Genomic DNA, 12581 nt, shown 5'->3' on the forward strand with positions numbered 1-12581 from the left:
TCTCCATCTTAATTAGCTGCTTGTATTAATCTTGCAAGTAACGTGGCAACTTGCAGCCCTGGGTTTTCGGGCTGTGGAATTAATTATTCCCCAAGCGAAGAACTGTCAGCTCTGGGAGACCAGCCACTCGGAGCCGCCGACACCACTTAGCAGTGTCCGAAGCTTCCGCATGGCACCCGGGGCCCCCAGCTGGAAACGGCCCCCACCCCTGGCCCTGTGTGACCCCCTCATACAGAGGGGCTGCAACACGACTGGGGAGGGAGGGTGGGTACTGGAGCCGAAGGCCCTGCCTGGGCACAGCTGGTCTCCCCACCTGGGCGGCACCTGGGCCTGGGGATGACCTGTCCTGTCTCGCTGTCACCTGCCTGATTATCACCAGCGGTTAACACAGATGCAGCTGTGTGGCCAGAGCTGAGTCCCCAGCTGGGGAGGGGACGCTGACCTGCACAGCCCTGACATTTTGGCAGAGAGGCTGTCAGCTTTACTTTGCCCCCGCGTCAGCCCTGTGGAGAGGCAGGAAGGGACAGCCAGCCAAGCAGAGCAAGTTGGACAGGGCGGCCACAGCGGCTGGCCTGCTCTCATTGAGGGAGGGGGCAGGGGCCGGAGCTGAGGATCCTTCTTCCTTGACCCTCATGCCAGCCCTCTAAGGTGGCCTATCCTCCCTGGGGAGACTGAGGCACGGAGCAGTGTGGCTCAAGTCACCCATCCGTTGAAGCCGGCTTAGGGTCCAGGCCCAGTGCTCCGGGCCCTCCCACCGCATGTGGTCAGGCGCCCAGCCCTGGGTCACGGTCCCGTGCCCTCATCCCGCTCACACTCCTTCCCCAGGCAGCACTTACCGCGGCCCTCTGTTTCCAAGTGGCTTCGAGTCTGGGTCCCTCTGCAGCCTGTGAGTCCCAAGGGCAGGAACCAGGGCTGCTCTGTTCACCCCACATCTCTGCACCAGGCCCGGCGCAGATGGGCCTCAGGTGACACTGCGGGGTGAGAGGGTGACTGCATGAAAAGACGGGTGTGGCTGCGGCCACCTGCCCCTCTAGACCCCAGACGCAGGTGCTTCCGGGATGAGCCGGCAGGACCCTGGCGGCTCCCTGGCCCGCCCTCATCACCACACAAACCCCAGTCCCGTCGGCCCCGGTGGGAGGGGAAATCCCAGCCCCGCCCCACCACCCCCTTATCCGCCCCTGTGCCCAGAGTCTGAAGGCCCAGCTGGCAGCCCCCCACGTCCCCTCCATACAACCCCCACCTGACCAGCCTTTTCTCTCTCTTGCAGCCAACAGCTCCCTGCTCGGAGGCGGAGGCGGTGAGTGGACCCTTCCCGCGGTCGGGGGTGTGGGCGCGGGGTGAGGTGGGCAGTGCTTCTCCTTCCGCGGCTGCTTCTCTCCCCCTGGTCCCCTCGCCTGCTGTGCCCAGCTCGCTGCCGCCCCTCACTGCCACAGCCCTTCTCGTCCCCCCGACAGTGCCCCCCATTTCTCCATCTCTGCCCTTCATTTCCGGCCCCCCACCCTCTCGGCCTGGCCTGGGCTGCCATCACTGTAGACAAAGCGGGGCGTCTGGGTGGCAGGCCCGGCTTTCTCACCACTGGGTGACCCGGGCAGGTACCTGTCCTCTGAGCAGAAGCCTCCTGGTCTGTAACTGGGGGGCAGGGGACATGTGAAGCTTAAAAGGGCCCCAGCCAGGGACTGGATAGGCCACGGGTCTGGTGAGAACAGCCCGGCCCTGCCCTTGACTTTCACGTGCACTTGGCATGTCCTGTGCCCCTTTGGCTCAGTTTCCCCACCTATGAGGGCAAAATCATTGTCTCTGCCCCGGAACTTCGCAGGGCGGGCCAGGCCCAGGCCTCGGAAAGTCGGGGAGAGCTCTGTCCACTGCAGGGCCCTCGGCAATGTTCACGTTCACACCGTTAACAACCACTATAAGGCAGAGGGGTTCCAGCAAGGCCGGGCAGGCAGGAGGTCAGAGGTCGGGGGGCGGCTTCGCAGCAGGCCAGAGCCAGCCAGAACGTGGTACGCAGTCCCTATGCCCCAAGGCCACCTCCCCTAGCTGGCCCTGCTCGGGCCCCATGGACCCCTCGCCCCCGGCCCCTGGGCCTGTCGCTGGCTGGGCTGCCCGCTGTCTGCCTGAGCAGCAGGATGATTGGTGAGACAGGGGGCAGGGGTTAATGCGCCATAGGATAAATCCCGGGGGCCGTGTTTACGGTGGCGGTGGCGGGGTCCAGGCCAGGTTTTAAAAGGGGGAAAAATAAAAGGGGCCGCGAAGGTCAGGAATAAATAAGAACAGCACTAAGAGCCGTCTGTGACCTGCCGGGATGCGGCGGGAGGGGCACGTTTGTGGCTGGGGATGTTTTCCCTCCCGCCCTCCCTGCCCGCTTCTCAGCGTCTCCTCCAGCCGTCCCTGTGGGGGTCACAGCTACCCCGGAGGCCTCACAGAATGCGGGGGGCTTTGCCGGAGGCCAGGGGCCACAGGTAGGCCATCGAGGATCCTCTTCCAAAGCCTGTTTATTTGGAGGACTCGGGGGCCCTACTGATGTGACACCTGCCGCGGCCTGCCCACAGCCACCCCCCTCCTTCACCGGCTCATTCAGCACCAGTGATGGAGGACCTACTGCGTGCCAGGCCCTGAGCTGGGTGTGGGGACAGATCCGCCAGGCATCAGGGCCGCCTGGTCCCTGCCAGTCTGGATGGGAGCGCCCACCATTACACAGGGTGGTCTGGGGGTACCCGTAGGCATGGTGGGGGCTCAGCAAGGAGCACTTGTTCACGCTTGGGCGCCAAGAAGGCTTTGGAAGGAGGTGGTGCCTCCACTGGGAACTGAGGATGGAGAGGAGAGAGCCGTTAAGGAGCAGTGAGAAGGATGTCTTGGGCAGAGGGAACAGCGCAGGCGAGGCCTGGAGTGAGGGAGAGCAGGGGGCACTCGGGGGGACTCAGAGGAGGGAGGAGCCAGACCCCAGCCAGGAGGAGGGGAGGCAGGAGATGATGCAGAAGCCTGAGACCGTGCGAGGGGCTGGATTCAGTCCCCGAAGACAAAGGATCGCAAAAAGCCGTGGGCCTTCTAAATCCTAAGTCAGGTCACACGCCTCTTCTGCTCAGAGATCTGCTGGGGCTCTCACCTCACTCAGGGCCGAGGCCAAGGTCCACAAGGTCCCCAGCCACCTCTCAGACTCCCCGCCACGCTGCCTGCCCCTTCCCCTCTGTGCGCCAGCCACACGGGCCTTCCTTCCTGGAACAGGCCCGGCCCAGTCCTGCCTCAGGGCCTTTGCACCGGCTGTTCCTGCCGCCCAAAATGGTCTTCCTCAAACAGCCATGTGGCCGCTCCCTTCACCTCCTACAAGTCTTTACCTGCATGCCACCTTCTCCCGAGGCCCACCCTGACACCTAACTGAATTCACAGGTCCCCACCCTGCCTCCCTGGGCCCCTCACGTTGCTAGTTTTCATTTTTGTTAGAACACCCCTCTCCTGACCTGCCATGTAATTTACTTCTTTTCTGTGTTCGTTGTTTATTGCCTGTCTCCCCGCTGAGAACAAAAGCTCCAAGGGCCCCTGGAACTGGGTCCGGCCCGCAGAGCAGGTGCTCAATAAGTGGTTGTTGAATGAATGAATGAACTATAGATAAAGCTAAGAAAAGACTTGCTGACGAGGGCAGTAGGAGCCACTGAGGTTTCAGGCAGGGCAGGGAGTCGCTCGTGGATGGCCTGGTGACCTCACTCTGGGAGGTCTCAGGGCACGTGCTCTGGCCAGACTGAGGGGGCTGGCACCGTGGGGGTCTCTCTAGCTCCTGTTCCTTCGTCATTGAGGGTGAGAGGGGGCTAGAGCAGGCCCCGGGAGCGGCTCGCCTGACGCAGAGATGGATGGGGTGAGCGGGGCCTGGGAGGAAGTGGGCCTGGAGTCCAGCCTTTTCACGCCGGCTGAGATTTATGGAGCTGCCGCAAGTGCTCGCTGGGGCTGTCACTCCGCTAATGTGATTGGAACAAGGCGGAGGTGGTAGGGAGGGGACTGGGATAGGGGCCAGGCTGGGGCCGGAAGGGAGCAGGCCCCAGATCCCCAGGCCATCTCTGCCCTCCTGTCGGCCACCTGTGCCCTGCACCAGCCCCAGTCCGATCTGCCTGCCAGGGTGGGGGGCACAGGCAGGAGTAGCCTGGGACTGGAGGACCCTGGCCCGCACTTGACTCTGCCCAGACGGAGCCCGGCCTTCCCACGCGGGGCCCTGAGTTTCCGCCCAGTGCTTTAAATCGCCAGCCATGCCGCCCTCACCTGCTCTGTGCGCTTTCCACGGCAGCGACCCCCTTTCACAGAGGCGCGTCTCGTGCTCGTTCTCGCTGCCTGTCTCCCCAGCAGCAAGGTTCTGGGAAATGCTGTGGAGCAGTTAGTAGCCTCTCTGTGTGCTGGGCCCAGCCGTGGAAGCTGGGACACAGACCTAACTGCCACCCCCCGCCCTGCCCTTCCAGGCCTGCAGGCTATCTTCCAGCCTGGGGCAGCTATCAGCTCAGAAAGGGGGCCCTCAGAAGCAGGGTGGGACCTGGCCTGCAGGGTTTTGGCGCAGCAAGCCCACCGTTTTTACTGCAAATATGCGGTGGTTGGGGTGGGGGAGGACCGCGGCCTCTGGGGAGCAGAGAAGGGAGTCTGCTGGACACCCTCAACCTCAGCAGAAGCCCCCAGGGGCTGCTGGGGCCAAAAGGACTTAATCCACAGGGCCCGGGGCTCCTGGGCTTGCCTCGCACCGGGGCTGGGCCCCCACCAGGTCCTGGAGCCAAGCTAGGTGATTCTAACAACGGTGAGTCTTGGGGAAGAAGCCCCCTTTGCCCCGTCCCTTCCCAGGGCTCCCTCTGAGTGTGTGCCAATGGTGGAGGGACACCTGTGTCCCACACGGGGACTCCGGACTTGGCTCTGCTTTCGAAGAGACCCGTTTCGGTAGGCTTCCCAGCAGAGGGGGCATTGGACTTGGGCCCTGAAGGATGAATAGGAGCTTGACAGGTGCAGTGGGATGGAGAGGCCCATCACGCAGAGGGCCCAGTGTCAGTGGTAGGGGGGACGTACGGGGCTGGGGCAGCCACTCAGCCTCCACCAAACCCTGAGGTCTGCAGACTGCCAGGGCCACTCCTGCTCCCCCGCCCTCCTGGAGAATCTTTGACTGACTCCATAAAAAATTTTTTTAAAGGCCCTCCTATTGTATGGTGAGAAGGGGGGCGGGCCCTAAATCAGGACGGGAATCGACAGGGCCCTGACGAGTGTCTCTCCTGTTTATTAGGACTGAAATGTTTACTCGGCGATAAGGCGCCGGCTTTCTCGCGAAGATTTGTGCGCTCTTTTTCAATTACCCCTCGTCTTTCTCTGCCACTTTTGCACTAAAGGGATAATAAATGTATTGGAGCGTTTCAATTATTCATCTAAATCATGACTGCGCCTGCCATGGCCAAGCTTTAGTGACAGATTAATTCAGGGCCGCCTTTCTCTGCTCGCGTGGCCACCATCTCCGCTTCCACCTGGCCAGTGCCCCAAAGGGCCGGCCCGAGGAGTGGCAGGGCTGGGGTCAGGCAGGTCCCTGGCAGGCACAGGTGGGCAGGGCAGAATGCAGCCCCGACCCATCCCCCACACACACGCTGCCAACGACACTGCCCCCCTTCCAGAGGTCAGCGGCCCCACCCAAACCTACAGGGGCCAGCGCCTGCCTGTGAGGGCGCAACCCCCTGCCCGCCAGCCCACTGGCCCTGCATAGCCCCCGCTTCCCATGCTGTCATGGCGGTCTCTGTGTGTATCCCATGCACCCCAGCGTCTCAGGCTTCTCGTGGCCCAGGGCCTTTGCACGTGCCGCTGCTGTGCCTGAGGCTCCTCTGCCATCCTACCTGGTTCTCTCAAACTCAGCGCGGCCTCTCAGACCACCCCTCAGCCCTGCTCTATTTACTGAGGACCAGCCACATTCCTGGCACTGTCCTGGGCACCGGGACACAGAAAAATCTGCCCTTCTCGGGCCGGCTTTCTGCCGCCCTTGGCAGTCAGACTCCCGTCTACGTAGTTGTTTCAGTGCCACTGTCCCCCAGCAGGCCACCCCCCGCCCGAGGGGCACGCACAGGCGCCTCTCTGTCCACCTCCTGGCAAAGAGTCCGTGCTCCGTGCAGACCGGTGTGTGAACCGGCTCTGCCCAGCCCCACCTGCCACCCCCAGCCCGGTACCTGCGTGCGTGTGTGCACACGAACCCCCCGCCCCCCCACAGCGGTCCCTCGCCACAGGCGGAAACTGCCACCCTGAGCCACCCTCTCCCTTCCTCACTCAGGCACCCATGACCCTGGGGGGCAGGCAGCACCCTCTTTCTCTCTCTTTCTTCGTGCCTCTCACTTTCTCTGTCTCCGACTCTGTCTCCGCGCGCCTCGCTCCGCGCGCCTCGCTCTGCGCGCCCCCCGGCTCACTGCCCGGGTTCTGTCCCTTGCTGTCCCAGTCTCTCGCTTGCCTCCTCTCCATTGCTCTCTCGTGCTGTCTCTCTGGCATGCACGCTCTCCGAGCTCATTCTCTCTCGCTCTCTCTCGCTCTTGCTCTCTTTCCTCTGTTCATAGACAGGCCGGCCCAGGAGAGTTAGCGAGGCCTCTAAGTACTCGACACTTGCCATCCTGGGGCCCCTGCCCAGCACTATGTCCCGTTGCCCCTCACCGCTAAGCCATGATTGCTTCCCAGCCTGCTCCGACTGCTCCGATTAGTCGGGCCTGGCACAGCGAGTCCCCTCGAGGTCAGGCTATGTGCAGCCGGACCCTCCCAGAGTCAGGTTGGGCTCAGAGGGAGCAGGTGGCCCCAAGGGCCAACCAGCCAGTCCACAAACCCCACGAGCACTGAGCACCGAGCACCGCTGTGTGTCAGGCTGGGCATGTGAGCATGGAGTTGTCTAGGGCCAGCCTTGCTTTGGGGAAGGGCATCTGGGATGAGGGAACAGCAAAGGGACCCAGAGGCCCAGAGGATGTCTCAGACCACTCTCCTCCCCTGCTCAGAACTTACCGCTGAGATGGAATCAATTCCAGGTTCTTGTCACTGCCCACCAGGTCCCATTGCCCACCAGGTCCCACTGCCCTGCTGAGCCCTTTGCCGGGACTCTTCCTCCCCTTATCTTCCGGAAGCCAGTTCTTTCTTGCCGTCTTTCTCCTCTCTAATCAGATGCCTCGTCCTCAGAAGGGCCGTCTGAACCACAGAGCAGCACCTACTCTCTCCCACCTCCCTCCCCTCTTGGGCATTTTCACAGATGACCTTAGAGCCTGGATTCCTCCTTCCCCCCAACAGGGCCTGGCTCCTGCTGGCCTCTCCCCAGGGGGGTGCACAGTCATCTAAGGTAGAGGCTGGAGGGAGCCCCAGCCTTGCTCAGAGTTGAAGATTTTACTTCATGGACTCTTGGGAGCCCTGGGCGGGGTGGGTATAAGCAGGGGAGTGACAACGTCCTACCCAAGTAGAGCCTTAAGGCCTCCCTGCCACCCTGCGTGGATGCCAGAGCCTTGCTCAGCCTCTCCTTGCAGAACCTCACGTACTTGCCCCGCTAGAATCCCCATTTTGAGGATGAGGAAATCGAGGCACCAAGTCCCTTGAGCCGGATCATGCTCTCCACGGTCCCCCCTCAGCTGGCCCTCCCTGGGTCGGAGGCTAACCGGACGGGCTAACATAGGCCTGTGGGGCCCTGCCCTGCCCCCAGCGGGCGAGACGCCGCCAAGCCCCTGCGTGCAGCTGCCACGGGGATTTTTAATAACGGGAGTGATTTTTGCATGATGAATGAGGCGCTGCCGTTGTGTACATAATGAAGCCCTAATGTTTTCAAATCCCCATTTAAGGAGCTGATCTCACCCCGTAATGAATTTCAGATCACATCACGGCACTGTCGTCCATCCATCTTCTCCCTAGGGCGCCCACCCGCCTTGGCGCCGAGTGGGTGGGGCCTGGCGACGGTGGGCTCTGCATCCCCCCATGGGCTGAGCCCAAGCCTAGCACAGAGCGAGGGGGGCTGGGCTGACGTGGGTTTGTTGATTGAATGAGTGACCAGGAGGGTGTGGTACTGAGGCATCATGCGAGGCCGTGGCCCCCGAGGCTCAGCCAGCGTCTGGGAAGACAGCAGAGGAAGACTGCAGACAGGGCGGCTGGGACAGAAGGGGCCCTGGGGTGGGTCATTTACCCAGGCTTTATGGCTGGGCCCTTCTGCAGGATTAGGGGCCTCAGGGTGCAGCAGCTCAGGCCTCTGTCTTTGTACCCTCTCAGGCACTCAGTTTCCCCATATGCCCAGTGGGGCCTGGCCCTTTCAGCCCTGGCCCATTCAGCCTTGGCATTTGGTATTTGTGCAGGTGGCTGGGGCCTGGGCAGCAACAAGGTGGCTGTAGTGGGCTCACCTCAGGCTGGGTGCACAGATGTCTGGGCAGGCAGTGGTCCCTAGGGCCCAGACCAGGCGCCTTCCTGCACTCGAGAGGCACAGGCCTCCCCTAGGCCCTGAGGCCTCGAGCTTGCACCCAGGGCTTTCTCGGGGACTTCCCTGGAGAAGAAGGCCCCAGAGTGAGGGGTGCAGCAGTCTTCTGCCCACTGAGCCTGTGGTTGGGCCTCGGTGTCCCCATCTGTAAAACTGGGTAACGGTGTGATAAAGCACAGGGCACTTCGGTGCAGTGTCTTCACTGAACACCTAGGCCAGCCCTGGAGGGAGGTGCTGTCACCAGCCTTGTGCAGATGAGGAAACAGGTGCAGAACGGTGAAGTGATGTCTGTGGCCATGCCACCCTGAACACGCCCGGTCTCATCCGACCTCAGAAGCTAAGCAGGGTCGGGCCTGGTTAGTACTTGGATGGGAGACCACCTAGGAAGACCGGGTGCTGTAGGCGGAAAAAAAAAAAAGAAAAAATAGATATGAGCTCAGAGTAGACTTGCTAGCAGTAGGAGCTGGGGGAGGGGACTCGGGTCTCACGAGGCGGAGTCCGCTCTGTCACCGGAAGCTATACCCTCACAACCCCAGCGAGCTCAGTTCGGGGGCTCTGATTCTCAGCAACCCCTCCAACCCGATGGCCGATGGCCGGCAGGGCGCTGCCCAGGCCCATCCCCTCCCTTCCTCCCCTCTTCTGGGGCTGACAGCAGCCTGGGAAGAGCAGGGCAGGGCTGAGGGCGGCTCCTGCAAAGCCTCAGCCCCCACCTGGCTGAGGGAGTGGCTTTGCCTCCAGGAGCTTTCATCCCTAGTTCTGCAAGAAGGGGCTGGTGAAGCTGCTCTTAAGCGTCTGCTCTCCGCTAACTGGGAGATCTTGAATATGTTGCTAAATCACTCTGGGCTTCCCTTCCCACCCTTCAGGCCAACTCTCAGCATATTTTAGGCCTCCCCACAACTCTCTGACGCCAGTTCTGAGGCTCAGAGAGGTGAAGTGACTTACCCAAAGCCACCAGCAAGCTCGTGGGCAGGATTTCTGGGAATAGGAATCCCAGAAGAGGTGAGCAGGGGCCTGACCCACCAGACAGTGGAGGCGGCAGGGGAGAAGTTGGGAAGATGGATGGGCAGGCCCAGGGCCGGTCAGGCGGGTCTCCTGCCCTCTGGTGGGACACAGCTGCCCCCTTTCCCCCAGGCCACAGGCCTCCTCCCATTCCTGTAAATAATTAATTAGCCCTGCTTGCTTGTTTGTTTAGCATGAGGAATGCTCCCCCACTGAGCTGCATTTATTGCTGAATAAATTTAAATATCTAATCTTCCCTTCATGAATATTACAGCACTTGAAATAGCAGCCAGCGTATCCTAAGTGCCTGGGCAAATGGCCCCCATAGGAACCGGCCCGCCGTCCCCTCTGCTAGCTCCGACGAGGGCCTGGCTGCGGCCCCTGCCCTCTCCCCGTGCTCTTCCCAACTGAACTTTCGAGGAAGGGGCTGGATGTGAGCTGAAGTCCTGGAGGCTGACTGTGGGGTGTGGCGGCTGCGCCGTTGGCGGGTGGGCTGGTGGGCTCCCGAGCCAGGGTGGCTGCGCTTATTTGCGGGAAGTGCCTGGGACCAGGAAGAGCAGACAGGACCCCCAGACAGCAGCAGCATCCGAGGAGCTCAGGAAGCAGGTGGGAGAGACAGGGAGGCAGGAGGTCCTGGGCAGGGGGTCTCTAAGGCAGCCTTGCTGGGTGGAGGCAGCCAGTGGTCAGCGTGTGGACACAGCTGGACACTCAAGCAAGATGGGTGGGCCCAGACCGCTTAGCAAGGAGAGGTCCGCGAAGCAGCCCCTCTCGGGAGGGAGAAGTGTTGAGGTGGAGAGAGGGACATGAGCCAGGCTACAGGGCTGGCAGTGAGAAGAAGGGGACGCTGACATCGCGGGTATAGACAGCGTCTTCCCGGAGCGGGTGAGGAGGGCGAGCAGGAGGCAGATGGCCAGGGCGGGAGGGAGGGTGGGGTGCGAAGGGAGAGACAGGCCCCTTCGATGTCCTAGAGGAAGCAGAGTGGTCCAGGTGTGTGACCTTGGGCAAGTCTCTCACCTTCTGTGTACCTCAATTCCTTCTCTAAAGCAGGAATAATAATAGCACCTGCTAGGGTGGCTGTGAGGACAGGAATATAAACCGCTTGGCACCTGGCAGGGGCTCAATAAGAGGCTAAAATGAAGGAGGCAGATCCAGGAGCTCTGCACGGGAGGATCTGGGAGGGGGCTGAGGAGGAGGCAGGGTGGTCCCAAGGCAGTCTCCTGGAGGAGGGAGGATCCAGCCTTGACCTGCTAGAGAGACTCTGAGGTCAGCCCTACTGCTCTCGTGCCTCAGTCTCCCCAAGAGAGACCCCAGGTTTTCTGCTGATCGGGGTGGGTTGGGGGTTAAGTGGGAGCTTGGAGGTTTGTTTGGATGTGGTTGAGGGGCCCAGGGAGGGGACCAAGGGTCAATTGGTATGAACTGAGGACAGCTCCCTCCCACCAGGCAGCCCCAGGCTCCAGGGCCATATGCTTTCTCCAGCTTCCCCAGGTCAGATGGGAAGGGGAGATGTCTTTCTTAGCTGGAGCCCCAGGAAGCCTCCTCCTTACAGTCTCCAGGGCTTAGCTTAGATTAACATAAACCCAGGACAGGGCCTGGGGTCAGAGCCAGGAGTACTGAGGGTCATGTGGGGAAAGGGGTAGGACAGGCTGGGGAGGGTCCTGTCTGGAACTCTGAGGTGTGTGGACAGGGAGGGGGCAGGCAGGAGGGGCCAGGCTGCTGAGACCCTGAATGCCCGGCCAATCTGTGCTCCGGCCCAGGGGTGGTGCCCCAGGCCTGTCCCTCATCTCTGAGCTGGGGAGACTGCTCCCCTTGGCACCTGCACAGAAGTCACTGGTCCTGGTCCTGTTCTGGTCGCTGCTGGGGGGCTCCCGCCCCATTCTCTGATAGCTCTAATTCCTCCTTCCTTTTCCCACCTCATCCTCTAGGTCAGCCCCAAAGGCCTGGCCGCAGGCCTGTCCACTTCCGCAGGAAACATTAAATCCTTGAAACACAGATCTCAGTGAGATCCACTTCTACACAGTTCCCTGAATGGGCCAAGGTCACCTGCAGTGCGGACAGCTCTGGGAGATGGCAGGCAGCTGGGTGCCAAGTGGCTGACACCGTTGGGGCAGGGCCAGGAGACCCCAGGAGAGCTGGCTCAGACACATCCCCTGCTCATCTCCACACACCCCGAGTACACCTTGCCTGGACACCCGCCTGCCATTATACTCACATGCCCAGACTGTCGCATTATCCTAATAAAATAACCACCAACATTCACATCACCTTAACTCATTCCAGGCACTGGCTTAAGCACCTTACAGAATAAACTCCCTCAATCCTTCCAATAGCCCTGTGATGAGGTGACCGTCTGCTATTATCCCATTTTATGGATGGGGCAATTGAGGTCCAGAGAGATAAGCGATGTGCCTAGGTCACACATCTGTGACTGGCGGGACTGGGATTTGAACTCAGGCAGCCTAGCTCCACAGCCCCTGCTGCTGCTCGCTCTGCTGGGTGGTCACCCGACACCCCCACCCAGAGCAGACACACTGCACACACCAGGCTGTGCACCCCGTGTGTGGCGCCTGGACACTCCCACACCCCAGGGCTGCAGCTGCCCTTATCTCTGCACAGGAGAGGAGGGGGTGGGGACCCAGTCCCAGAGCCCATCCCAGGGTTCTCCCAACTCCTGTACTGTACCCCAGCCCACCCATGGGACACTCTGAGAAATCACCTGGTGCCAGCTCTGAGTGAAGCCACAAAATTAAGTTTAATTGGGCCCCACAGGGCACAAAACAAAAGAAGAGAAAGAGAGGGTCCAGCTGGTGTCCCTGGGTGTGTGCCAAGAGGTTGGGGATGGGGCTGTGATGGAGGAGGAAGGGCCTCAGTTTGCACATCTGTAAGACGGGGACAGGGCGGTCCTTTCCCGCTGCCCAGCAGTGTGAGCACTCAGCTGCTGGTGCCCAAGGAGCTCCCCACACAGGCCTAGGTTGTGGGGGAGCTGGGAGCTGCCAGAAGTGGGTTGCGTTCTCCTGGCCAGGATACCAACTCCACCCCTGAGCAGGGGTCACTGTCCCTATCTTCCAGATGAGGCAGTGGACACTCAGAGAGGAGAAAGGACCTGCCAGTGTGTCCCATTTGCACAGGCGATGAGAAGGTTTGGGGGACTTGACCCGTGCCAGCTGAGGCA

General features: G+C 61.4%; 1 protein-coding gene and 1 non-coding gene across 2 annotated transcripts in view; both read left to right on the top strand.

Annotated features, from left to right (window-relative positions):
- MACROD1 (MACRO domain containing 1) overlaps positions 1–12581 on the top strand; it is a 142219-nt gene that overhangs the window by 125237 nt on the left and 4401 nt on the right. The window contains exon 4 of the mRNA XM_025046196.1: positions 1268–1297. Within this exon, the coding sequence (XP_024901964.1) occupies positions 1268–1297 (30 nt within the window). The remainder of the gene's footprint in view (positions 1–1267; positions 1298–12581) is intronic.
- Positions 8700–8818, top strand: LOC112479277. Its single transcript, XR_003046140.1, has one exon. It is a non-coding gene; the product is annotated as a 5S ribosomal RNA (ribosomal RNA).

This window comes from Pteropus alecto, unplaced genomic scaffold, assembly GCF_000325575.1.
Source record: "Pteropus alecto unplaced genomic scaffold, ASM32557v1 scaffold43, whole genome shotgun sequence".
Lineage (NCBI taxonomy): Eukaryota > Metazoa > Chordata > Mammalia > Chiroptera > Pteropodidae > Pteropus > Pteropus alecto.